General features: G+C 56.0%; 1 protein-coding gene across 3 annotated transcripts; it reads left to right on the plus strand.

The window, feature by feature from the left end:
- Positions 1 to 348: 348 nt before the first annotated feature.
- CTDSP2 (CTD small phosphatase 2) lies at positions 349 to 24,371 on the plus strand. 3 transcript variants are annotated; one of them, XM_021687212.2, is made up of 8 exons: positions 349 to 762; positions 14,948 to 15,096; positions 16,765 to 16,803; positions 17,220 to 17,321; positions 17,829 to 17,885; positions 19,916 to 20,008; positions 20,147 to 20,332; positions 20,531 to 24,371. In XM_021687212.2, the coding sequence occupies exons 1-8, from the start codon at positions 699 to 701 to the stop codon at positions 20,654 to 20,656; spliced, it is 816 nt and encodes a 271-aa protein (XP_021542887.1). In that variant the 5' UTR covers positions 349 to 698; the 3' UTR covers positions 20,657 to 24,371. The 3 variants fall into 3 exon arrangements, with proteins under 3 accessions (XP_021542887.1, XP_021542888.1, XP_021542889.1); XM_021687213.2 differs by having other exon boundaries at positions 20,179 to 20,332; positions 20,531 to 20,637; XM_021687214.1 differs by lacking the exons at positions 19,916 to 20,008; positions 20,147 to 20,332; positions 20,531 to 24,371 and adding an exon at positions 18,629 to 18,903.
- Positions 24,372 to 25,766: the final 1,395 nt, after the last annotated feature.

Here is a 25,766-nt window from a genome sequence, read left to right on the forward strand (position 1 = left end):
GGGGCCCGGGGGCGTGGCCGTAGCGACTGGAATGTTGTTGGGTCCTCGCACCGCATAGTAAGGAGGGGCCACGCCTCTTTTCTCCGAGAGGGCCAATCGGAGCGCAGGAGCGGTTTCAAGTCTCCCCCGCCAGCCTGCCCGCCCGCCACCCCACCCCCCTCGGGGATTCGCTTTTTCCGTAACAAAATAGCAAAGCTCCGGATGTTCCGCAGCCCCGGCCGCTCACGGGTGGAGGGTCCTGGGGCCTAGGACCGTGCTCTGGAGAGGGAGGTGCTGGCGGGCCGTGGAGAGGCCGGGTCGGGGGCCGGGAGGCGCGCGGGGGTGGGCGCTGCAGCCGCGGGTTGTTTATCCGGAGTACGGAGGGGAGGGGGGAGCCTGGAAACCGCCCCGTGTCCCATTTCCTCCTCTTGTTTTCGCTCCGGATTCTCCATGTTGGACCCAAACTGAGGAGCCCGGAGCTGCTGCCGGGGGATCGGGGCCGGGGGCACCCGGGGGAGCCGCTGCCCGGGCCGCCTGCCCTCCGTACAGGCCGCCTCCCTTCCCGGCCCAGGGAGGAAACGAGAGCAGGGATGTGAACAGCTGTGGGAGTCCGAGTCTCCGGAGCCGGAGCGGGCCCCCGCCCAGGCCCCCCAGCCCAGCCCAGCCTGCGCGCCCGCCGGTCCTCCCGCCCAGCCAGCCCGGGCCCGCGGGATTGTTAGATGGAACACGGCTCCATCATCACCCAGGCGCGGAGGGAAGACGCCCTGGTGCTCACCAAGCAAGGTAGGGGCAGCAACTTCCCAAAACTTTAAGTCGCCCCCGGCTGGGTGGGGGGCCAGCACAGCCCGCAACCCGAGTCCGGGTCCCTGACCTCCTGGGGATCAGAGCCGGCGATTCCGACTCGACTCCCTAGTCCATCCGCCCCCGCGTCTCTGTCCGCACTCAGACCCTTGATGGGGCTGCGCGGGGCCCGGGCTCCTGGCGCCCGAGGGGGAGGGGCGTCATCGCGCAGCTGTCACCCCGTCCTGCACCCCTCCCCCCGTACGCAGAGACTGAGGAGTAGCGCTGGAAGCGCGAGTCACCCGCGTCCGTCCCCCTCCCGAGTTGGGAGGTGGGGTCGTCCCTTTCCCACACGACGGCGCGCAGCCGCCCCAGGGCCGTGGGGGAGAGGGGTGGGGAGGAGGACGGAAGGGTCCCGAGCTGGAATGGAGCGGGAACTGGAGAGTCCAGCACTTCTCAGTGCCCCCCCCCCCCAAGCCCGAGGTCGCTTTGGCCGCGGGCGGTGACGGCGTCCTGCGGGACTTGGGACCAAGTTCCCCGCCCGGAGGCGGGGGCGGCCGCGGTGGGGGAGGGGCCGAGCCTGCGGGACCCGACTGGCCCGCCCGCGGCCCTGCGCTGGGCCCGGGACCTCGGCGGCTCGGCGCTCCGGCCCGGCTGCCTGCTGCCGCGTTCGCTGAGCCTACGAGCCCGACCCCGAGGCCTGGCCGGAGCCCCTCCCTGCCCCGGTGCGCTTCCCCGGGGCAGCGGCTGCAGACACAGAGCCGCGTTTGTTTAGCCCGGGAGCGGTGTCCCTGGTTACATAATTCGCCGGATGGCATCAGACCCGGCGTGTTTCTGAATCGCGCAGCGAAAAAGTGCGAGTTCCCCGTGGGCAGCAGCTCGCGGCCCCCGCCTTCCTGAGGGTCAGGTGGAGACGCTAGGGGGTCGCGGGCCCTCTCTGGGGTGGTCTTGGGGACAGGAGCAGGGTGAGGCCGAGGCCTCTCCGGAGGGCGGGGAAAGGTCGCCTCCGAGGGTGCAGTCTCTCTTAGTTCGGTCACTCGAAGCCCCGAAACTCTTTTTTTCCCCTCCCCCACGTTCCTCCTCGAGCCTTGAGGAATGTGTCTAAAATAGCGGACAGAATTTTCCTCGGGGAGTAAGGACTAGCGTCGTTTTTTTTTATTGTGTTTTTGTTTGTCTGTTGGTTTTGGTTTTTGTTTTTGGGTTTTTTTTTCTGGAGAACTTCCCCGGACTGGGGCCACTTGGCCCTGCGACTGGGGAGCGCACGCTCATCATACCAAATCCGGAGCGTTCCTGCCCTTCCCTCGACCACCCAGAATAGGACGTGCAGGGCCAAGTACTGCAGTTGAACGTATTGAGGCCTAGACCTAGGCCAGCTGCGGGTCCTCGGGGTCACCCACATCCCCCTGTTTGGAAACAGTAGGCAGCAGGTCACTTATTCCTGGGGTTCACAGTCCCAAGTAGCTCCCTCAACTTGCCTAGGTGCAAGCTGAGCTGCTGGTGTCAGCCTTTCCCTAATTGCTGGAGTGGAATGGGGTGGAGGAGCACTGTATGCTTCCTGCATTGTTGGTCCTTCCTTAAATAAGCTTGCCCTGAGGAGGGGGAGAGCTTTGCCTGATTGGATCCCAGCCCCCAGAAAGCCCCTGCTCCCTGTGCCCTGTGCTCCTGGCTGCATCACTAACAAGGCTGTGTGACTCCCCCACCCCCACCCCCCCCACCCCCCGGGGGCAACTTTACCTCTGCTGGCCGCCCAGCTGTGCTGAGGCCTGAAGAGGGGAGGCGTTCCTGTGTTGAGAACTTCACTCCTGCCTATTCCCAATCTCATCCCAGGAAAGGACTCCAGGAGGGAGCCAGAAGTGAAGAGATTTGGGTGTGGAAGGATTCCAGAGGGCTCCCTGTAATGACAAGTGGGAAGAACCATCCTGTGCTTCCCTGCTCTGGTCCTCTTCTTGCAGAGGCTCTGCTCTGGAGGGTGCCTTCCTGGTGAGGGGATCACACCAGGAGTGAGAGAGAGCAGGACTGCTGAAGGGGCAGCTTACATATCAGAGCTGGAAGTTTCAGCCACCAGGGCCAGTGGTGGGGAACAGAAGAGATGACAGCAGGAAGCAGCAGCTGACTTCTTGACAGTGTTCTGTTGCTGATGTTGGTTGGATTTTCTTGGAGTTACGTTTTTTGTTTTCTTTTTTGTGTGTGGTTTGTCCTTCAGACTTCTCCCCGGAGGAATCTGAATTCTCAAGCCAGCAGCCATGGGTCTCTCTCTCTCCATGTAATTTGACTGCATTCTGGAGAAGACATAACTATTTTCCTGGGCTGCTTGGGCAACCAGCAAGCCAACTTTCTGAGTCTCTCATTATTTACAAATCCTGCAACCTTTTTTTTTTTCTTTTAAGCGGGGGTGGGGAGTAGATGTTTTAATGATCTCCTTTAGGAGTTCCTTGCTGCCGCCCCCCCACCTCCCCAGCATCCCATCTCTCTACCCTGCCTGCCTCCCTTTGGAAAAAGGGGAAGGGGTGTGATGCAGTTTATTAACAGGTCAATTTCTAGAAAACAAACAAACAAACAAATTGCTGCTCCCAGCTTGGGTGGCTTTTTGGTGAAGTCGTTTGCCATTGCAGGGCTCTTGGGGTTTTGTTTTTTCTTTTGTTTTTGTTTTTTCTTTTTAGCATTCAGTTCTTGGAGCTTTAAGGCTGGCTGGGTGTGTTGATGATTCAAAAGTAATTACAGTAAGGGAAATAGAACAAAGTTACTGAAAGCATTGATGATAAAAGGACCAAAATTGGATCATCTTCCCAGACAGATGGGTGAAATGGCTTCCTGGTACAGCGAGGACAGGGTTGTGTGTAACATCAAAAGTAGAAAAGAAAAGTTAGTATCAGTTTGGCCAGAGAATGGCCATTTATTACAGCCCCATAGGAGGGTGTAGCCCCATTGCTGGGAGCCGTGCCACGGGCTTTGGAGTTAGATGGGGGAAAGCCGAGGAAACAGGACCAACCCTGTAACCTCCCAGGGTGGAGGCAGCCTCTTTCAGGGCTCGCTGTGACCCGCCGGTCCTATGGGGGAGTCAGGACCTTTTTTGTCTTCCATGAGACCTGACGGCCCCTCTCTCAGGGAGAGATGACCATGCGGTGAGTGGGCTTCTCGCATGTGAAATCGCACAGGTCCGGGTGGCTGACCAGCCCTCAGAATTAGGACGATGGCGAGCTTTTCTAGCTCTCGCTTTCTCGCAGAGCCAGTCTGCCTTATTCTCTCATGAAAAAGCTCAAACACCTTTCATTGTAGTTGTAGGAAGGCCCTAGCGTAGGACAAGTGTTGTTGGGGCTTTCTTGCTAGTTGGCTCTTTGTGGGCCCAGGGTGCATGTTCAGAGCTGGCTCCTCTCCTCTCCCTGCCCAAGCTCAGTCTTGGCCTCTTTGTGGCTCTGAGGCTCCCCGCCAAGTCTCCTTTGGCGTCTTCCCTCCATCTTGGAATGGGGTAGGCGCCTGTGTGGTGACGTAGAGGCTGGGTTTGCTCCCTCAGGAAACCCCAGGAGAGCGCTGCTAACTCAGCGACAAAGTTGGTGATTTTCTACCATCCTGAGGAGGCGGGGAGCTGATGCTTCTGCTGCCTTTGACTTGCGGGGCTTCCAGCGGAGCAGGGCTTTGGAAGGGGGGGGAGCCCCGCAGAGCTGGCGCCGGTGGTGGGGTCCTGTCTCCTCCTCAGCTATCGGGGTCTTACAGAAACTGGCAGTGGAGAGGCCGTTTCGTCCTCCGCGGGGCCCTCCACATCCGTTACGATGGTGGACTTTGTCGAAACGGCGCGGCCCCGTAGAAGTCCCACCTCTAGCCAGGGTGCGTTGCTGCCTTTCCACGGAGAATGAAATTGGAGCAGTGGACGAGAAGAGAAAGGAGAGACGGCGTGTAAACGTATGCACGTGTACATGCAGATGTGTCTCCCTGCCTCTTCTTCCTGCCCACTTTTGGGTAATTTAGGCTTCCTGCCCACTTTAGTGCCATCTTGGGAAGTTTGGTGTTTGGGTGAAATGGGAAGGGGTGGAGGGCCCGGCCGGGCTAGGCTGGGCAGCAGCTGAAGTGCTCATTGTTACTTCAAAGAATTGTTCCAGGAGCAAAGTTAGTTGCTTCAGGCCTGGGTGCACATCCCTACTTTTCCTATTGGCAGGGAGACTTCACAAATCATGTTAGTGCTTGGAGTGACTTCTCTGTAAAATAGGAATATTGATATTTCCGCTTCTATAATGCCTCATACTTAGGAGGTGATTGAGAAATGTTAATGCCCTTCTTTTTTTACACTGCTAGACCACCGCTCCTTAGTTCCTCCTCCTTTCCCCCAAGGACACAGTGCAAACAGCGCGGGGTCATGTGGGTTTTATTGTTAAAGACAGGTGGCTGGGGGTCAGAGGGGACACTGATGCGGGGGCTTGGGCCTTCTGGAAGGATCAGCCTCTGAGGCCCGCAAGCAGGCTTGCTGCGCAGACCCCTTCTTTGTGCCAGTGTGACTTGGGATGGGGTTTTATCTGCACTCCTGCGAGCAGCGTGCGCCTTGGGGCATTTGCCGCTCCGCTGGCGTCTGGGCATCTGGGGGTGGGAGGAGGCCAGGGGGCCGTGCACCTCCTGGGAAGAGTCTCTGAAGTCTAAACCTTCTGAGCAGTTGCCCAGCCTCTCAGAAATGGATGTAATGAACGCTTGAGACAGCTACGTGCCGCTTTCTCGCCCTGGCCGCGTTTGCTTTGGACCCAGTGAGAGTCAAGTTAATGGACCCAGTGAGAGTCACATTTCTTTTAGAGAATTCTAGTAACGAGAGAAATAAAAAACTAGGGTTTTGAAGAGAAATAGATGTTCTTAAGCTGTGTCTTTGCTGCTGTGGTTTTGGGGTACAACACTGAGAAAGCACAGAAGCAGCATTAAATTGCTTTTCATCCTGTCCTGGGCCAGCTTGCTTGTGAAGCACAGAATTAACTCACTTGTCTCGGGGTCATGGGACTGGGTGTGGCCCTGACATGATCCCCTCCCGCTTCTGAAATGGAGGCATGGTTGCCAACTGGGATATAGATGAGCTCATTAACATGTAGCTCTTAACGAAGGAACTGGTAGAAATCAAAGTGGAGAAATTGACTTAGAACTGGAAGCCTCTCTGGACCAGAGGCCAGGTAGAACCAGGGTTTCTTTGTCCAGCAAAGTGCCCAGCCCTTTCAGGTCCGTGTGCCTGCACCAGGTCTGTTGTTACCGAATGGGTACTCCAGGGAGCACCCAGCCTCCCGCTAGGCAGGAGCTGTGTATGTCCTGTTTTATAGGTCAGCTATTCTAGGGGTTATCCTTGAACCTGATCTCTGAGTAGACCTCCTGACATTTCCTTTCCCTTTCTAGGTGCACCTAGTCCTCCGCTCTGCCCCCTAAAAATCGGACTTTGCTCTTACTCTCTTTTTATTCTATACTTTTTTTTTTAATCTCTTGACATATGAATAGCTTTTTCATCCTGTAGAATTTGCTCTTCCCCACCCGCACTGTCCTCAAGGAACAAGTGTGGCCCCATTCCCAGTGAGAGCCAAGCAGATTCATGGGAAGGCTCAAATCGCCTAACACAGGCTTGTGGAAATGACTTCCCAGTGTGGTAGATCCCAGCTCTTCTGTTTCCATAGCAGAATGGGGCTGGGGCCCCTCCTTCACAGGAACAGGGGCCTGTAAGAAGAGACAGCAGGCTTGGGTCTTTTGACTCAGTGATAGAGAGAGCAAGTACTCCTAGAAAGGAAAACCAGACCCTAGGGTACAAGTCCTCTGGGACATGCAGAAACACTGAGCCAGTGAGATATGATGGGGAAAGGGACCAAGGGGACATTGGCTGAATCCAGTCCTGGGAGGGTTAGTCAAGGACCACTGGCAACCCTTAGGCGTTGGCCCTTAGCCAGGGACACACATCAGGATCTCCTGTGACGCTTACTAAAAATATAGACCCCACCTGGGTCCTGCCGAATCAGAGCATGAGCAGGTGGGCCGGGCATGTGTGTGTTCCAAATGCTCCCTATGATTCTGACAAGTGTCCCTGGAGAAGAGCCAGGTAAACACAGCAGTGGCCCCAGCTGCCTGCTTAGCCCTGAGCAGGAAGAGTCCCCTGGAGGGATCCAGTTTTGCTGTTTTGTTAAAGAGCCTGTGGCTCCTAAAGGGGAGTCCTAAAGTTTTCTGAGTGTGAACGGACAGAGTAATGATTCTCACCCAGTAACGATCACAGACTATAGAGCACTGACCATGGGCCAGATACTGTTCCTAGCTTTTTATATCTAGTATCTCACTTAATCCTCACACTGACCTGTGAGATAGGAATTAATCTCTGCTTCACAGATAAGGAAAATCTCAGCTAAGAGCTGAAGCACCTTGTCCAAGGCTACGTGGCTAGTTAGTGTCAGCCAGGACTCAGACTCCAGAGTCAAGCCCTAAGCATGATCTGCATGGCCTCTCATTTGCATTGTGCATCCCCACTTTTTTAAGGTAACCTGAAGCCATCTTGTAAGGGACCCTGTAGTGGTCTTCATGGCTTTTCACCAAATCAACACTTAGTCTACACTGAGACCTTTTCCCATTAACCTGTGAGGAAACTGAGCCTCAGAGAGGTTGTGCCTTAGGTGAGACCACAAAGCTGTTGGAGAGACTGAAGTGGGGCAAGAGCTGGGTTGCTTGACTTGTACCTCAGTGCTTTCTCAAGTGTATGCACTGGTTGGCTGATCCCAGGTGAAGCTGAGGAGTGTGGCAGGAGCCGGTGAGTTTCCATGGAGGTAGGACAGACTCCTTCCGGTCCTTCTGCAGAGGCCAGCCACTAGAGGAAGATAGAACTGGTTGGCCAACCTCAGAGAGAGAGAGAGAGAGAGAGAGAGAGAGTGTGTGTGTGTGACAGAGACAGACTGTGATTGGTTTTTGTGGAGTCCCAGAAAAGGCCGGTTCCCAGGCTTGGCCCTGCCACTACCTCTGCGTCCTGTGGAATGAGAAGAAATCTCTGTGGTCTCCTCCGGTGTGAACATTTTGAGATTGAGACGGAGATGAGGTTATGAAAGTACCTTGTACTTGGGCGCCTGGGTGGTTCAGGTGGTTAAGCGTCTGCCTTCGGCTCAGGTCATGATCTCAGGGTCCTGGGTTCCAGTCCCGCATCGGGTTCCCTGCTCAGTGCAGAGCCTGCTTCTCCCTCTCCTTCTGCCACTCCCTCTGCTTCTGTCTATCTCTCTGTCAAATAAATAAATAAAATTTAAAAAAAAAAGAAAAAGAAAGTACCTTGTACTTAATGACTAGCAGCTGACACTAGAGCCAGGACATACCCTAAGCTCCTTATAATTCTCACAGCTCTGTGGGATAGGTAATGTTAGTCTTCCCATTTTACAGGTGAAGAGACTGAGGCCCAAGGCCACACACCTTATATGTGGCAGAGCCAGGATTTAAACCCAAGTCTGTGGTGCTTTGTGTAACCACTCTATCGTTCACTGGTTGGAGGAGAGGTGGTTGAGGGTCCCTTTGTCCTGTGCCTTCACTGCTCTTTCTGCATCTCACTCATGCATGTCCCCAAAAGCGGGCTTACGTAGCTGATGGGGAAAGAGGCACTGGATTCTTCATGGCTTTTCACCAAATCAAGCATTCCAGAAGTCAGCCAGAGAGCCAAAGCAAGGGCCGAAACAGCCACCAAGAACGTGTTTGTGTCCTGCCTGGCAGGTTTCTCTTAGCCTCCCAGCCTCCAGCAGGGGCCTGCTCAGCACCTCCTCCTGGGGAGAGGGAGGCTCGAGGTGGGCAGGTGTGGTTTCTAGTCCCCCACAATGACATCTCTGCCCTCGCTGGCGTGCACGGGGCGAGGCCTCTGGCAGAGGCAAGAACAGGATCCAGCCCTTCGGGTTCTCCTAGATGGTATCTCTTGTCTGTCTCAGCTGCCACCATGGGCCATCGATCACTTCCTGACATCCACTGAGAGCCCTCTGGCATGGGGTTGGGGGCTGAGCCTGCTGGTGACACTTGTGTGAGGAAACGGCCCCTCCGTCCCTAGTCCAGGACCTGTTGCTGCTTCTGGGAGCCCTGCCCCCACCCCAGCATGTTTCTGAAGTATGATTTGGGGTTTTTTTTTAAAGATTTATTTATTTATTAGAGAGAGAGAACACGAGCAGGAGGGGCAGAGGAAGAGAATCTCAAGCTGACTCCATGCTGAGCACGGAGCCGGACATGGGGCTTGATCTCAGGACCAGATCACGACCTGAGCTGAAACCAAAGTCTGTCACTTAACCGACTGCGCCACCCAGGTGCCTTGAAGTAGGATTTTAAAGTATGTTAGAGCGACCTAGGCGGGTGTTTTGGCAATAACTTGTATAAAGGCTGATTGATAGAGAGTATCTTGATCATGTTTTAGAAGTTGCCAGGAATCCCCTGCTCCCAAAGCAGTCCTTCTTGAGGGAACATCCCTAAAATTGAGGCCCTGTGTTGAGATCAGTGACCAGATTGCTGAGGGGGCAGGGAAAGGGCAGGAGGCAGGTAGTTAGTGACCTGTAACCCCCTCCGCCGCCCTACAGGCTGCATTTAGGACCCAGGACTGAGAGAAGCCCTCCTGTCTTAAAAGAAAGGGAGATGCAAGGAGTCCTCCTGCCCAGGGAAGGGGACTATCAGGAGACACCGCACAAGTAAAACAGCTTGGATGCTGGCCGCAGGGAGGGCCCCAGTATAGAAGGGGCCGGTGTGAGCTAAAGAGCATGGCTAAAACCACTTTTAAAAGTCCGCACCGTCAGATTCACAGCTGCTTTTTGGAATTTTGGGAGCTGGTGCTGAGCTGAGTGAGGCCCTGTTTGCCTTGTCACCTGAAGAGAACAGTGTCAGCAGTTGGGCATTGTGGGAACTGGTGTACCCTCCCCATTGTTTCTAGTCTTTTCTGTGTGGGGGATGTCTAGGCATCTCTCAGCCTCTTGTTCCCCTGCCGACTCACCTGCTGGTCCAAGGAGCCCTTCCGTCCACCTGGCACTTCAGGGCCTATCCTTAGCCAAGGCCCAGATGCCCCTTGCTGTGGACCTGGGAGGACTCCTCTCTGTGGGGAGCCCCAATCAGACGTGCCTTGGCTGCAGGGCCCAGGCAGCTGGCCAAGAAGGGCCGGAAATGCTCCAAATACTCTCCTTCCTCCAATAGCTCGGGGGAGGGAGGCCCCTCAGAGAGGCCATTTTATAGTGATAGCCAGACTAAATCCTTTGCTATGGGGGGATGGGAAATGGTGGGGAAAGAAGTACTTCTGAGGGAACCAAGAAAGCATCCTTCTACGTGAATGGGCTTGTTAAAATCTGATTGCCTGAGTGCTTGCCTTCTGCCGCCTCCCAGGCGGGTGTGTGAGGAGTTCCTTTGCTGGGACACGAAGCTGTGTTGTTGGCAACAGTGATATCTGAACCTGACCTTCAGAAGAAGGTTAAAAATAGTGTTGTCCTGGCAAAGCCAGTCCCCGTCGGGGGGAGGGGCGGGGGGGGGCGTGTGTGTACATGTACGTGCGCGCACGCAGACCTGTACACGCAGGAGCTTCTGAGCAAATAGCGTCCCCATCTGGTGCTTCTTGGGGGCAGGCAGCAGTGGTGGACAGAAGGGGAGAGGGCACTGTTCGTCTCAAGTGGAACAGCCTCACCTGCTTTCCTGTTATTTGCAGAATATTAGCCAGGGTGCTTGCAAGCTGGAGAACAACTTCCCTAGTGGGTTTGGAAGTAGGTATATAGGGGTGGTTTTGATTTTTCTAAAACCTGCTCGTGATCAGAGTTCCTTTGGCACCTTTCTCACGGCTCCTCTTCTTGAGCTTCAACCACGGGCTGGGGGTGGGAGGGCCCCCGACCTCCTGTTGCTGGCCTCCTACAGCGAGGTCCAGTGTTGCTAACGAGGGGTCATCTCCCCTTAGATAACTCACGCGAGCGCGGCACTTGGCTGGACTTGCCACAGCACCTTACTGCGCCAACAGCAAGCCTTGTTTATCCCTCCATTCCGGAGTGAGGTCTTGGTGTTGGCCCAGCTAGTGGACGAGGAAACCAAGGCTCCGGGAGGCTGTGTGTCGGAGTCAGTAACTGGCAGAGGCCGGCCCCCAGCCCGGGGGACCCTCGGAGCAGGGCGCACCTCCCGTGTTCCGCCCCCTCTTCACGCCCTGCCTTGGCAGGAAGCCTTGCAGCGGTGAACTGGAGGAGTGGCCTGCCTGCCTTGTTCTCAGCCACCTGCGCACTGTCTTCTGAAGCCGAGTTCCCCTCATTAGGTCTGTGCTGGTCCTCTCTGACACTCGGCCCCAAACCAGATGTTTGGCACCGAGGGAGCAGGTGCACATCAGCAGCTGGGCAGGAGAGGAGGGGTGCCCACAAAGCGCGGGCAGCAGGAGGGATGCAGGAGGGAGAGCAGCTGGTTATGGGGCTACATGGCACCCATTGGAATCCTGCCCTCCCTGGTTGGGAGACCGTGGGCAACGAAGTGCCCAAGGGCCTGTAAATCCTCTTTTTTTTTTTTATTTTTTTTTTTTAAAGATTTTATTTATTTATTTGAGAGAGAATGAGAGAGAGCACATGAGAGGGGGAGGGTCAGAGGGAGAAGCAGACTCCCCGCCGAGCAGGGAGCCTGATGTGGGACTCAATCCCGGGACTCCAGGATCATGACCTGAGCCGAAGGCAGTCGCTTAACCAACTGAGCCACCCAGGCGCCCGGGCCTGTAAATCCTCTTGTGCCTGGTGTTCCTGTCCTGGGAGGGGGGCCAGTGCCCCTCCCCATCCTACACAGAGGGGTTAGGGGTGGCCTCCATCTGGCTGTCGGGGACACAGTACTGAGCGCTAGCTGAAAGGAGCCCTTTGAAAGGCTCTTTGACACAAGTTTCAGATCCCACTCTGATGAGTGCTCCCCCTCACCCTGAAACCCACTGAACAAAGCCGGTCTCAGGCCAAAGCTCCTGTCTCCAGCCCCTTCCCTCCCCCCTCCGCCATCGTCCTCGTGACATCCCAGAGGTATCTGTCAGCCACAGCAGGTGCCGGGCTGGGATGGGGGTGAAGCAGGCCCTGGAGTGGAGTCGCAGAGCCTGGTACTGTTTCACCCCTTGCACCTTTCATGGTCTTTCTAAGAAGGGGGCTGGGCTCCAAACTAGTCCTATAGCATCCTGGCCTAGAGAGGAGGGGAACAGACATTCTAAGAGACTGAGGGTGCCCCACCACCTCCCTGGTGCTGTGGGAGTAAATGTACTTGACGCCCCTGAGCCCGTCGGGGTGGGTAGTGGGTAAGAGCTCTGGCTCTGGGTTCAGGCGGATCAGATCTAGGCTCAAGTCCTGCCTCTGCTGTCATCCCGGTGCAACCTCGAGCAGCTAGCTTTGGTCTCCCTTCTGTAAAATGGGGGATTTGTGCCTACAGATGGGTCTGTGGTGAGGATTAAGTGAGGTGATGATGTCAGGCGTTGTAACACAGGTCTGGTACAGCCTCGGTTCCCAGTAGGCATGACTGAGGCCCAGAAAGACTGAGTGCCTTGCCGCAGGTGCTCAGCTCCTTCAGTGCCCACCCTCCCGTCGTCACATAAAGGAGGCTTTTCTGTTTCTCCCTCTTCTGGGCTGTTGCACACCAGTGGAGGCTTCCCCGGGTCCTGGCTCCGTGCGAGTGACAGGGCCCTGGAGTTCCCAGAGTCACTCCCCCGGCCAGTCAGTCACGGAGCACCTGCTCTACACAGGGCCAGAGGCTGGTGAATGTTCTCAGCCGAGGCCATTGCCCATCAGGAGGCAGCCATGTTGAGGGGAGGCTAAAGAGGCTGTGATAGATTCTCAGAGGCAGTGTTCATAAAGGTAAGGAGGACAGACAGCCTGGAGAAGGACTGAGGGAAGTGGGGCCCCAGCACAGGGATGTGTGGGGTATTGACCTTGCTGCTGTGGGCCTGGGGGGCCCTCCCCAGGCGCCGCAGCGCTGTGCTCTGCTCGGAGCGCCTGCCCCCAAGGTCGAGGCATTTGTGGTCTCTGAGGCCCAGGGGCTGCCTGGTTACATTGTGTTTTTGAGAAGACCTCATCCCCTGCTGAGTCCAAACCAAGCTGAGGAGCCCCCACCCCCACCCGGCCGAGCTCTGTGTCTAAGGCTGGAGTGCATCTGCCTGTTGGGCCTCCTGCCGTGGGCACCAGCGAGGCCTCTCTGTGGCCCCAGCCAGCTGCCCCTTTCACCCCCCTGCCTCTCAGGATTACTTAGCCTTCACAGCGTCTGTCACTAAGATGCTGAGTGCGTTCTTGATGGCCTCTCTTCAGGAAGGGCCCGGGCTGTGTGGCCTTTTAAGAAAGGCTCCATGCCTGGGTTAAGCCTCTGATTGTGGTTCTGCATGAAGAAACCATAAACCAAAGGAAAAGTGATGGTTCAGCTTTGGTCTTGGAGCTTTGTGTCAGCGTCTGCTTGCGTCCCCCGGCTCGGAATTGAATGTGGGCCATACAGGCAGGTGGAAAAGCTGCCCTTTGCCTCTGATTGCTGCAGAGATTTATTAAGAGTCGGGAAAAGTCCAAGGAGCCTCTCATACTGCTCTTTAGGTGCTGGGCTCCGCTCTAAGGTTTGTCTCTTTAATACAGGGGCCTTGCCAGGGGGGGAGGGGAGTCCCCTCCCCCATGCATCTTCTTGGTTTGTGACAAAAGCCCCAGTCCCTGGAAATCTTGGTTCTTCCACCCGGGGCAAGAGCTCAAGAGCGATACCCGGGTTTGTAGGCTAATTGCTGGGGAGGCCTGGTCCCTTACTGAAAGGTTTCTAATGGTCATCCCAGTGTCAGGGGGTCAGGCCTCACCCAGGGAGGGAGCGAGCTCTGAAGCCCAGGGGTGGCAGCCCGCACCGGCAGGAAGCCCCCTGCTGCTGTTGAGTCAGAGCTGAGTGGGCTGGCCTGGGCGCTGCTGCCTACCGCTCGGCGGCCATTTCCTCACCCTTGGCCGTGGCGCATAGAGTCTGGTTTTCTCTCCTCCACTCGGGTACAGGCAGCCCGCACCTAGGTATTAAATGACCCTCCCCCCAACTCTTTGCAAGGGCCTCTGTGCTCTGAGGACCCATCCTGGGTGGGTCCCACCGCATTGCCTCCCCCTTCCCTTCCTAAAGGGAACAACTCAAGGAAAGTCGTCCTGGGTGCCACATTCTCTTTGCCTTTTTGACCCCCACAGGGACAGGTGTTTCCAGATTTATTTTCTATTTCCTGCACAGTGGTCCGCCCGTGTTGTAAGGTGAAGTGGGCTGGGTTTAAGCCTCGGGCCCCTCCCGCCCGGGCGGAGACCTGTGGCTGGGGACCGTCCGGCCGCAGTGACGCGGCGCCACCTCCTGGCCGAGGCCCCCACCGCTTTTCCCAACACTTGCTCAACAGTTGCCAGAACAGTTTCTGTTAAAAAAAAAAAAAAAAAAAGGCACTGGAATGATATTCTGAAGTCCGTTTCTGGTTGCTCCTGTAATGGCCGAAGCCATTTGTCCAGCTTGGCTTTTCTGGGGCTGCCTTGCCAAGCCTCCGATTCACATGGCTTTGAACTACCAAGGCAGGAAGGAGCGGCTGCAGTCTAGAAGCCGGGCCGTCGGCCTAGAACCCCACACCAGGTGTGTTCCCCAAGGGGTTGGCGTGCCTGTGGCCTGCGGGTCCGGCCTCGTGCCCGCGAGGGGAGAGAGGAGGAAGGACCACGGCCAGGGGAGTGGGGGAGAGTGTAGCTTCTTCCTTGGGGCTGCAGCTGTCTGTTTTCTCGTCTGTTGTCCCCGGCCTGGCCTCAGCTCTGCTACCGCAGACCCAGCATCTGGGGACGCTGACCCCGGACAGAACCGCAGCTCCACTGACTCGAAGGGGCCTAGGTGTCTCCCTTGTCTAGAACAACTAGTTCTTCTGCGAAGAAGAGAACCAACTAGGGCTGGTCGGAGGGCGGGGGGGTGGCCTTGGTAACTTTGACTGTTGAGGGGACCTTCGGCATGCTACCAGAGTGGTGGGTCCCCTGGATTCTATACCCGGCCCCATCTTTGAGTACCTCTCCCCTGCCGTGAAAGTAAGATCAGCTTCTCTGCACGTCATTTCCCAAACCAGAGAGTGGGGATTCCTGCTGCTTCAGCTGTGAGAGGTGTTGGAATAAAGCTGCGCCCTTCACTGTGGACTGTATTTGGTGCTCTGTCGAACACCGGCTGTGTGCCCTGGTGGGGCTTACAGACTGGAGGGAGGTGGGCCCGGAGTACCTGTGGCCAGACGGGCCCTGTAGCTAATGTGTCATCATTCCCTCTGCTCTAGGCCTGGTCTCCAAGTCCTCTCCTAAGAAACCCCGTGGACGGAACATCTTCAAGGCCTTTTTCTGCTGTTTTCGCACCCAGCATGTTGGCCAGTCAAGCTCCTCCACTGAGCTCTCCGCGTACAAGGAGGAGGCCAACACCATTGCTAAGGTAGCTAGAAGAGGGTGGTGTGGTGCCGGCAAGGGGGGGCTGCTGGTGGGGGCCCCTGCAGCTAAGGCACGTGGGCAGGGTGGTCGGCCCTGAAGTCTCAAAGCTCTCTGGCTCAGAGGCCTCTCCTCTGTCTTGCCCGCATTGTCCATCTCCTTTCTCCTGGCTTCCATTGTGATATGGGCCATGTGGCTCTCTCTGTAGTTTCTCAGGGCCCCTGCGGTCTGGACCCTTCCAGGTTCCAGGAACTGTGCAAGGCGCTTTGCATATATTGTCTCTGTGATCCATATAGCAGCCATGCAGGGAGGTTCACAGAATATTCCCACTTACACGCCTGGAAACAGATCCAGAGGGTCTGTGTAGCCCCCGGAGAGTTAATGGCTAATAGAGTTTGAGCTCCAAGCTCTGTGGCTTACCTGCTGTGTTTGTTGTTGGTCCTGTCCTATGCAAAGCTGTCTTCCAAGTTACTTGACTTCCCAGGAAGCAAGGAATTAAAATTCTGCCACACTCTCGATACCCTCCTCCAGCCCTCTCACCTGTCCTGGGCAGGGGGGACATTGGGAAATGTGTGGGTGTCTTTGAGCCTTACAACGAGCAGAAGGTATGTCTGGCATTTCAAGGGTGGGGACAGCCCAGACCAAAATCTCATCTGCCCCCAAAGCCGTTGGTTACTTCTTTTGGAAACACCAAGGTCGAGCTCTCCTTTTTCTCTCTCAAAACCAGGCTGAAGACATGTGCATCAGTGCATTATCCAGTAGGGGGAAATCGGTAAATAAAGTGCAATATGACAGTATTACTTAACAATTGATTTTTACAAAGTTCACAATAACACGGGAAAGTATTGAGTTGCAACATTAAGTTGAAAAGCAGAATATGAAATTACATATTATGGGGGGAAAAGCTGCTACAACAGGCCTAAAGGAAATACACTAAAATGCCAACATTAAGCTTTTCTAAATGCTAGGATTTTCGTTTTTCTTCAGGGTTTCCATTAAGAACATGTATCACTTTTTACAACCCTAACATTTTTATTACTAGCGAAAGGCCAGGGAAGCCTTCTGACCTCTCTGTACTGCACTACCGCTCACGTTTTAGGGCTCATAGTGTGGGTTCACATTGGCATGCGTGATGTTTTATAGGGGCTCAGCACCCTCCCCCCACTGTGTACCCCCTCACTATGTACCCCCCCGCCAAAAGAGTGTCTAGAAAACACACCACAGTGAGGAGTTCTTGTTTGGGTTCTGCCTCTGATTCCGTGTCCCCGCATCAGCTACTGGAGTTCCCTGTTCCTCAGTTTGTCCAATAGAGAGGCAGTGACAGCTGAGAACAGAGACACCGCCTTCTCCATCCTTCATCAGACCTGATGTCGAAAGCAGCTCTGGCCTTTCCCCTTTCCTGTCCAGCTCTTAGGAAAAGTCATTTTTGGGGCACCTGGCTGGCTCAATCGGTAGAGCATGAGACTCTTGATCTCAGGGTCCCGAGTTCAAGCCCCACGTTGGGCAGAGAGCCTACTTAAAAAAAAAAAAAAAAAGTCACTGTTTCATGTCAGAACCTTCCAGGGGGCTGGGGTTTTGTGGAGAAAATGACCCTCTGGGCCGGAGGCAGAAGCAGTGGGCTTGAGCTGGGACGGCTTTGGCTGGTGGGCACTGACTGCCTCCTTTTCTCCAACAGTCGGATCTGCTCCACTGTCTCCAGTACCAATTTTATCAGGTATGTGACTTGGACCGGGTACATGTTCAGAAGCCCCAGACCTGTGGTCATGTCGGGTGACGCCCTCATTCCGCAGTGCCTAGCGGGCGCTGCCTTGGGAAGCCATTTGTCCCAGATATTTGCTGAGGGCCCACTTGCTGCAGGGCGTTAGATTTTGGGGGGCATAGCTGACCTCCATCCCACACCAGCCCCGGCCTGCAGCTCAACGTCCAGATCACTTCACAGTCCAGTGGGAGGCTGGAGCTGAGGAGCCAACTCTCTTTCTCTACCTCTTGGCCTTCAAAGGGCGCCTCTTCTGGGTTGAAGTTGGGGGTCTTCTGTGTCTTGCAGTGACCCCGGTCCTTCCCAGAGTTCTGCTGAGGAGAACACTTGGGCTTTCTTGGTGGCAGGCCTCAGCAGTCTGGCTCTGGTTTCAGATCCCGGGGACCTGCCTGCTCCCAGAGGTGACAGAGGAAGATCAAGGAAGGATCTGCGTGGTCATTGACTTGGATGAAACCCTCGTGCACAGCTCCTTTAAGGTAGTTCCACATCGGGAGTTCTTCCTACCCGCATCTCCGGCTGTCTTGTGTGCCTAACTGGAGGTGCTCGGGGGCAGCCTGAAGCTGAGGGCGGGCTGGGGCGCCTCTGGCATTTTGGCCACACTGAAGATTGTGGAGTAGGAATCCCTGCTCCCCCCAGTCACTGCCCACACTCTTGGTCTGCCCCTAGTCACGTAGCCCAGAGAGCTGCCAGGGCTCTGGGCAGGGCAGGCCTGTGAGAGGGTTTGCATCAGCCTTGCACCTTGCCTGCCTCCATTCTGTCAGGATGTCTGTTAACTCAGGAAGGCCCTGAAACCGCTCAGGCAGGATTGGGGGTGGTGGGAAGGAGGGGGTATTGTGCTCCTTAGTGGGGTGGCGGGATGAGCTTCCTGGAGTCTTTGAGATCCACTCCTCCCCAGCCCTCCCAGGGGACAGCGCCGTGGCTGTGGCAGGGGCTTCTTGTCTGCTTCCCACCCTGCTGACCTCGTTAACTTTTCTGCCTTCCAGCCAATCAACAATGCCGACTTCATAGTGCCTGTAGAGATTGAGGGGACCACGCACCAGGTGAGCTGCCTGCCAGGCCACAGCCAGCCCCGAGGCCTCGGGCCCCTCCGCCCGCCGATGCGCTCCGTCCGTGGGGCCCTCTCCTGCAACTTCAGCCTCTCTTTTATTGGTACCTCTTGCACTCAGGGCTTTCTGATCTTAAGAACAGTTCAGTCTCTCATCCCCTCTAGCTGTCATCCTTTTTTGCTTTGCAGCCAAGCTGTTTAAATATGACTCAGTAAGAGTAATAGCTGTCATTTACTGAACACCACCTCCTGGCCAAGGTGGCCAGCGCTGTTAAATGATTGTGTTTTCTCGAATCCTGAAGCCCTGGTGTCTCTGCCTGTTTTCTCTCCTCCCCATGCCCACCCACTCCGTCTAGCTAGTGGATTTCTTCCTCCCCGGCCCCGGCATCCCGTCCTCTGTGAAACTTCTCCCCTTCCCCTCCCCTTAGGTCCCTGCCCTGGATTCCACCCCAGGAAATGCTATCAGAGAGCACTTGAATCCAAGTCAGCTCAGCCTCTGGCCCTGCGTAACCTGCTCAGTCTGGGATCATGCAGTGTTGATAGCAAAAAAGCATTTACTCCAAATGTTTGCCCAGAAGCTGCCTGCCAGCAGGCCTGAGAGTCGGGGACCATCGGGAACAAGGCCCTGGTAGCCCTGAAACTGTTCGCATGGCCCGGTGGAATAGACAAGTTACTTGTAGGGAATGTGGGGATTGAGGCTTCCGTGAGGAGTCACCACTATCCTGTGTCCCTTCGAAGCTTTCGTCCCCAACACCACCGGCCTTCCCATCTGAGGCGACATCAGGCCCAGCACAGCTCCTCCTCAGAACCAGGCTTGGCCCTGGACTGCCCAGCGACTGCCCAGCTGCCCTTTCCATCCGGCTGAGGTTATGGAGACGTGCAAAACCTGCAGAGGGAAGAGGAAGGCATGTTTTCAAACAGGCAGATACGCACAGTGAACTCCTGATTGACAGGGAGAAAGAAGAGTGCCTCGGGAAAAAGGGCTGAGATTAAGATTGGGGGGGCGGCTACCTGCAGAAGGCGGGTTTTCAGCAGAGAGAGGGGAGGGGATGCCAAGCTTGATGAACAGCCAGGAAGAGGGAGGGACCTGTTGGAGGTTGAGAAGTGGCACATGCAAGCAAGAGAGCCAAGCTGTGGCTCCTTGGAGCGGAGGATTCCTGCTGCAGAGCCACCGGGGGTCTGGCGAGTTGGTGGCCAATTGAGGCCACCGCCAAGGAGGGAGAGGCATGGCAGGCACGTGCTCATTGAGCAGGGCGTGACGTGGATAACGAGCTTTGGCTTTGAAGGAATGCTTCTGAAGGAATGCTTCTCGTAGCCTCGTAGCCTCGAGGCTGGCTGGGAGAGATCCCGGGGGAAGGGAGGCAGTAGAATGCGGAGCGGTGAGCGGCATGTAGCCGACGAACTTTTGAGGCCAAAATGTGCAAGGTCGTGAGGGGTGGACTGAGTGTAGGGGTGGCTGGCTGGAGCGGGCACGGCGGTGGGGCACGGGAGCAAGACGGGCAGGGTGTCTGACCCCCAGCCACCGAGGGCACGAGTCACTGCTCCCCGGCGCATTTCAGAGAAGCCGTGTGAGGGCGTGAGGTTTCACAAGTGTCTGTGACCTTGCCTGATGGTGACCTGGACACTGCCCTGCCAGAGCCAAGGACAGGAAGCTCCCACAGAGGCTGTGGCTGGATTCAAGTAATCCAGGATAGGCTGTTTCCGTCTGTGAGGCCTATTCTTGATTACTTGTTTCTGGAGGCAGCTGATGGTTCGCCACCTGAAACCGAGATGGCTTCTGGGACGCGGCGCATGCGTTTCTTCCTTAGCCGGGTCACGGGTGGGCCGCCACGCCCGCAGAAGCCCCGTGAGGAGGTGATAGCAGAGTCCCGGTGTGGGGGGGCAGAAGGTTCCCAGGGTGTAGGGGCCCGGCAGAGTAAGGGGCGACCCCGCTGACCCTGCTGTGTGGAGGGCGGGACAGTGACCCCTGCTGCGTGCGTCCCCCTCACGGGGATGCCTCCAACAGGACTCTCTGCTTTGCCTCAGGTGTATGTGCTCAAGAGGCCTTACGTGGATGAGTTCCTGAGACGAATGGGGGAACTCTTTGAATGTGTGCTCTTCACTGCCAGCCTGGCCAAGGTACCTGCGGGCGGGAGGGGGGTAAGGAAGCAAGAGCGATGGCGGGGACGGGGGGGCCAGCAGCTCCTTGCTGGTCTGCGGGCAGCCTGGGGGGGAGCCAGGACTGCCTCGGGACAAAAGCATCTTCTCTGCTCCCAGTACGCTGACCCGGTGACGGATCTGCTGGACAGGTGTGGTGTGTTCCGGGCCCGCCTGTTCCGGGAGTCTTGCGTGTTCCACCAGGGCTGCTATGTCAAGGACCTCAGCCGCCTGGGAAGGGACCTGAGGAAAACCCTCATTCTGGACAACTCGCCCGCCTCTTACATCTTCCACCCAGAGAATGCGGTGAGGGGTCCAGACACACCCACCCTGCAGGGCCTGGGGAGCCCCTACCCCACGGGGGGCAGAGGGGGGCGGGCCGTGGAATCGCGGGCTTCTCCAGAAGAGCGTACCACCCGGCTGCCCCCCGCCAGCCTCCTGGGGCTCTGGCACAAGGGAGGGAAGACCTGGCAGGAGATTGACGCTGCCTTTTCCCCGTCCCAGGTGCCCGTGCAGTCTTGGTTTGATGACATGGCAGACACTGAGCTGCTGAACCTGATCCCGATCTTTGAGGAACTGAGCGGAGCAGAGGATGTCTACACCAGCCTTGGGCAGCTGCGGGCCCCTTAGCCTTCCCTGCTTCCGAGCAATGGCCCTCCCACTAGGGGACTTTCTACACTGTGCCTTTATGATCAGCCTGATGGAGCAGAAGCTGGAGCATCTCACCAAATGGGGCCTGGAAGAGAAGTGCTTGGAAAGGGCTTTAGGACAGAATAGGTGCGAAGTGGGCACATATCAGACCAACGACACCCAGAGCTGCCTGCTCCCTGAGTTGGGTTCCCAAATGTGAGTGTGTGTGTGTCTGTCTGTCTGTGTCTGTGTGTCTCGCCCTGAACTGTGGCCCCGGGATGTAAGTGTTCAGGTGGAGGGAGAAACTGAGAGATCGAGACTCCCCAAGTTAGTCTGCCTCCTCACCAGTCACCCTGAGAACACCCGAGCCGGTAGGGACGGAAACTGTCGAAGGCTCTGTTGCCAAACCCGTGGCCTTTCCTCGGTGTTACAAGGCTCATGCCAAGGAGAAAGGGCCAATCAGAGGCTGCCTTCAGGTGTCCCAGGCACACCCCTTTCTGAACCCTTTCTCCAGCCAGCTACTGCAGACCGAACGACATTTCTGGAAAGATGAGAGCTTGTTTCCAGAACCAGCAGCCCCAGCGGCCATCACGTCCTGTGGTCTGAGGGCTGCCCTTGCCTCCAGTCGAGTGCCTGGCATGGGCCCCGTCTGTGTCTCCCCACGGCCTGGGCACCGGGCCTGCCTTCCTCACCACCTAGCCATAGTCTTGAACCTGGGGGGAAGGAGGTCTTCTCCCTGCCCTGGAAGAGGACACATAACATTTCCGTTCTTTGGACTCTGTTTTAAAATTCTCTTTCTAAACACGGAGTGTTGGGCCTGTTCTGTTTCTGACAAAGCTGCAGTCCCGGGCCTGGGATGAATGTGGGAGGCCCTGGTGGTGCAGGGAGGAGGAAAACCCCCAAACCATGAGTGTGTGTGTCCCCTTGGCTTGTAGGTGAGCTGAGCATGGGACTGGGTCCCTAAGTTTGCTCTTCAGGGATTCTCTGCTGGTGCTGGTGCGAGCACTTCTGTTCCAAAGTCCAGGAAGGGCGCTCCGAGCCCGGCCCCTCCTGTTTCTTGGGCAGGGCTCGTTCCTGTTGTCTCCCCCAGGGCCTGGCCTGTGCCTCTCACGCCCTGCTCGTGTCTGGTCCTCCCGCAATGTTGCTTTTCTGCTCCAGGGCCTCAGAGGCGCTCCTGCTTTTCCTGGGCTCAGGGCAATGGGCGTCCTCATCCTTTCCTTTGCCACCCTAATGCACATGCGTCCTGCCTCCCGGAGTGGGTGTGAGCGAGCCCTTTCCACACCTGCGCTTTGCGTGTCTCTCACTTTCAAAGTTTCGTAGTGAATGCTTTCAAAAATTGCCACAAGATGGAAGTTTCCTGAGGATGGAAAAGGGGAAGTGCTGCTGTAATTGGGAGCACGAGGGCCCCCCAAAAGGGAGCCCCGCCCCAGCATCACTGCCTTAATCATGGCCTCCCTTGGGGCTGGTTGGGGTTCTCTCCTCTTCTCCCTCTCTCCCTCCCTTCCTCTCTCCTTCTGGGGCGGGAGGCAGTTCCTCTCCCCATCTCTGCTTTCCCTGGAGGCAGGGGTCACAAAGGATTTGTGAGTCTCTTCAGGTGTGAGGACACCCCCCCACACACACACTCAGGACTCATCCCTATTATCCTTTCCAATGTCCACACAGTGGTCCAGCCCAAGGAATTGGCAGGTGGTGGAGCGGCATTGTGGTGTTCTGAGAGGTAGTGGGCTGACTGGCATCTTTCTCTAGCTTGTGGTACCACCTCCCCTCCTTGTCCCAAGGTTGTATGGCCTTGTCTTTCCCATTGGTGTCACAGAAGTGGAACAGAGTCCCCGAAGCACGTGTGGTCATTTCCCCCAGTATCATTCCCTGGTGCCCCTGGGGTCCTACAGGTAAGAGAAGAGGGCTCCGGTGCTAGCCAGGAATGGTACCTCCGTACCTCGGAGGGAAAATGGGAGCTTCTGATTCTAAGGCCCTGTCTAGGCCTCTAGCCTGATAACCTTGGAAGGGGCCTCTCTCCCTAGCCCCACCCTAAGGGTTAGCCTCTGGGCCAAATCTGCCACCTGGGCCCAGCCAAGCTTTTCTGACTAAATAAGCAATAAGAGGCGCTAAGCTGATCCAGTTCTAGGACCCTTTCTGCCCTCCTTTGGGTCTCCCGTGTTTTTCCCGGTGAAGGAAGAGCCTGTGCCACCCCCTTTCCTGTCAGGCTCCTCCAAATGCTCCGAGTGTGACTCGTGACCAGGGCCGGGGATATCTCGGTGGGGGGTGTCCCTGCTGCTTCTGCGTGAAACCCCTGCTCTCTAGGCCTTGTTCCCGGCAGAACCCTGCCCTGCCAACCCGCAGGTCCTCAGCAGGAATATCCTATTCCCTCTTTCCCCCTTCTCCCGCCTTGGGTGGAGAAGGAACTCGGCCAAATAAACCTAAACAGGGTCCATCCATGTGGACCAGAGCCAGCCTGAAGTCATTATTTGCTGTCTGGTTTCCAGTTTCACAGTGTGTTAGGGGCGAGTGATGATTGCCAAACTTGCTCCTCAGAGGAATCCGGCCAGACTCCCGTTTTGGAGGAGGGCAAGCTTGGGAGGGAAGCAATTTAGCCCAGGATCTGTTCTGGGACTTCCCATCAGCCCTTCCCGTGGGAGGCTGTCCTCAGGAGGCAGTAGGCCACTGTGCCTGGTCAGCCCCAACTCAAGCCATGCCCAGAATCTGCCCGCCGGCCAGCTTCAGTTCTTCAAGGTGCCTCTTCAGGGACACAGTGTGTCTCTCTGATTGGGCTTCTAAATCAAAAGCCTGATGTTCGTGTCCCTCTCATAGGGGGAGCTTGGGACACAGGACCAGTCTGGAAACGGTCAAGGGGAGAGTTTCCACTCTGCACATTGTAGAGGGGACGCTCTGTTAGGCCCGTGGGTCCTTGACTGTAGAGAGGTTGAGTAAATTTGCCTTCAGATAACCCAGGACCTTCTGTTTAGTTCCCCCCTGCCTCCCAAAGATTTTGACCATTTTGTAAGTATATAAACTCACCTCTGTGAACAGTGGCCCAGAAGCATCTTTATGCTAAAAGCATGGGAAATCTAGAAGGGCAGTCATTCCCTGGGAGATGGGTCCCATTCAGATCTGCTGCCCCTGCCCTATTCCTGAGGCCTCATTCAGGACAGCAGCCCCCACGTAAGGCTGGCCTGAACCCCATGTCCCAGTCAGGCCGAGTGTCTGTGGAAGGTAAGCCCCCTTTCACCTTCAGGTCTTCAGTTGGTTACCGTTGTTATTCCTCAGTTACTTTCTGTAAAATGGGGTTAGTTTTGTCTTTTTTTTTTTTTTTCCTTTTTAAATGCCAATAAGCATTTGCATTCAAGCAGAGGAGGGAAGGCAGGGGTGTGACCCGCTGTCCCTTGCCCTGCTGTAGGGCTTGCCCCCGGAGCAGACCCTCCTCTTTGGGCCCCATGAGCTTTGCTTATAGTTATCCCAAGTTTGACACATTCCACGTCCTGCCACTTTCCCCCTCAAGATGCCATTTGGAGGGCAGGGGATCTGCTTCCCACTGTGACTGGGCTATGGGACTTGACGACCTTGCTTCCAGATTCATGGTTTGATAAATTTGTTGTATTCAAAAACTTGAAATGTAGGACGCCATTAAGTGTCTGTTTATATTTTTGGAATATTTGTATTACTTACAATTAATTAATAAAAGCGGGTTTAAAAAACCCATCCAGAAATGGGAGCGGCTTCCTGACCCTGCTGTCGTTCATGTGGGCAGTCACCGGGCACACTCTGCCTCCCTTGCCACCCCTCGGGGCACCCAGGCTGGGCAAGCCGCTGCCTCCGGCCGGGAGACCAGCTGCACACTCAGCACTGACTGGGCTTCTGCTCAAGGTTACAGAAGTTGGCCTCTTTTCTGGCCCCCGTTTGGAACCAACTCCACTGCCATCCAGGTGCTTAATAAGCATACACTTGTGTCCTCTTGACTTCTGGGGGACAAACCAGAAACCCCGAGGGACTGGGAGTCTTCGTTCTTCTGTGTCCCTTACCGATTCTCCCAAACCAGGATCCCCGGGAGAGCCCAGCAGGGTTCTTGGCACATAGTAGGCACTCAGATTTTGATTGGACTGCTGTAGGGACCCCAAGGGAAACCCTACGGAGCAAAACAGCAAAACAGGATGACCGAAGATAACACACTCCTGGCCCCTCTGCTGGACTTCCCTCCCTCTGAAAAATGCCCAGAAGCTTCTCAGGGAGGCATTGCCAGCTTAGACATCCCAGGCACTCTGGGGCAGCTCTGGCCCCTGCCTCTTGTCATCATCAGCATAATGCATCCATCTCTACAATATGGCAAGTTTCGTATCCTCCCACCCTCTTTGCTGCATTATTGATGGGCTGTGCACTTTTAAAAAAATCAATTGGATCGGGGTGTGGAGCTGGAGTCAAAAGAGAAAAACCTTTAAAAGTCCGTTCTTCTTGTTTCTGCTGTTTTGAATAGGAGCAGATAAAGCTTCCCCTCTGGTTTGAATAAGTCAAGCCCAGGGCTAGGTTGGCTGTGATTGGCCAGGACTGGGAAAATGAGGTTAAGATGCAAACACAAGCAAATATAACGCAGTGTCTGCGGCCATTACTAAGCTAAGGCAGCAGGACCTGGCGCCTCCCGCCTTGGGGTGGTTTTCTGACACGGCTGCTCCTTGCCCGGGGACTCGGAAGACGCGGCCTCGGAAGACGCGGCGGGAGAGAAGGCACGGTAAGGTCTGCTCGGTGGATGGGTGCGCGCCAGTAGAGCAATCCTGCTGAACAAGGAGGAAGTGAGGGGAAGAGGACACTGAAATTTCTGTGCCTTTGTTTTCTTGGATGAGGCTTTTAAAGGATTAAACCAGGAGTTTGTACCAGTTTTGCAAACTTCTTGCTGAGCAGTTAAGGCCCTTTTTAGAAAGCACTGAACAGAAAGCAAAGGTCTCAAGCGCTGGGAAATAAGGAGACTGCCCCATTCACCTAGCTCAGAAAGGTGGTGTGGGGCAAGGCAGAAGTTAGAACCGGCTTCCTCCACTTGGGGTCCATTCACAGAGCTCTGTAAGAATTGAGGGCCGCTGGCTTTTAGCCTGGGATTTCAAAACCCCGCCCCACCCCAAGGGTTTCT

The sequence above is a fragment of the Neomonachus schauinslandi genome, chromosome 5, assembly GCF_002201575.2.
Source record: "Neomonachus schauinslandi chromosome 5, ASM220157v2, whole genome shotgun sequence".
NCBI classification, from domain to species: domain Eukaryota; kingdom Metazoa; phylum Chordata; class Mammalia; order Carnivora; family Phocidae; genus Neomonachus; species Neomonachus schauinslandi.

Coding starts and splice junctions, on each gene's coding strand:
- CTDSP2 (XM_021687212.2), top strand. CDS start 699: ATGGAACACGGCTCCATCATCACCCAGGCGCGGAGGGAAGACGCCCTG. Junction 15,097..16,764: donor AGGCCAACACCATTGCTAAG/GTAGCTAGAAGA, acceptor TTTCTCCAACAG/TCGGATCTGCTCCACTGTCT. Junction 20,009..20,146: donor TCACTGCCAGCCTGGCCAAG/GTACCTGCGGGC, acceptor CTCTGCTCCCAG/TACGCTGACCCGGTGACGGA.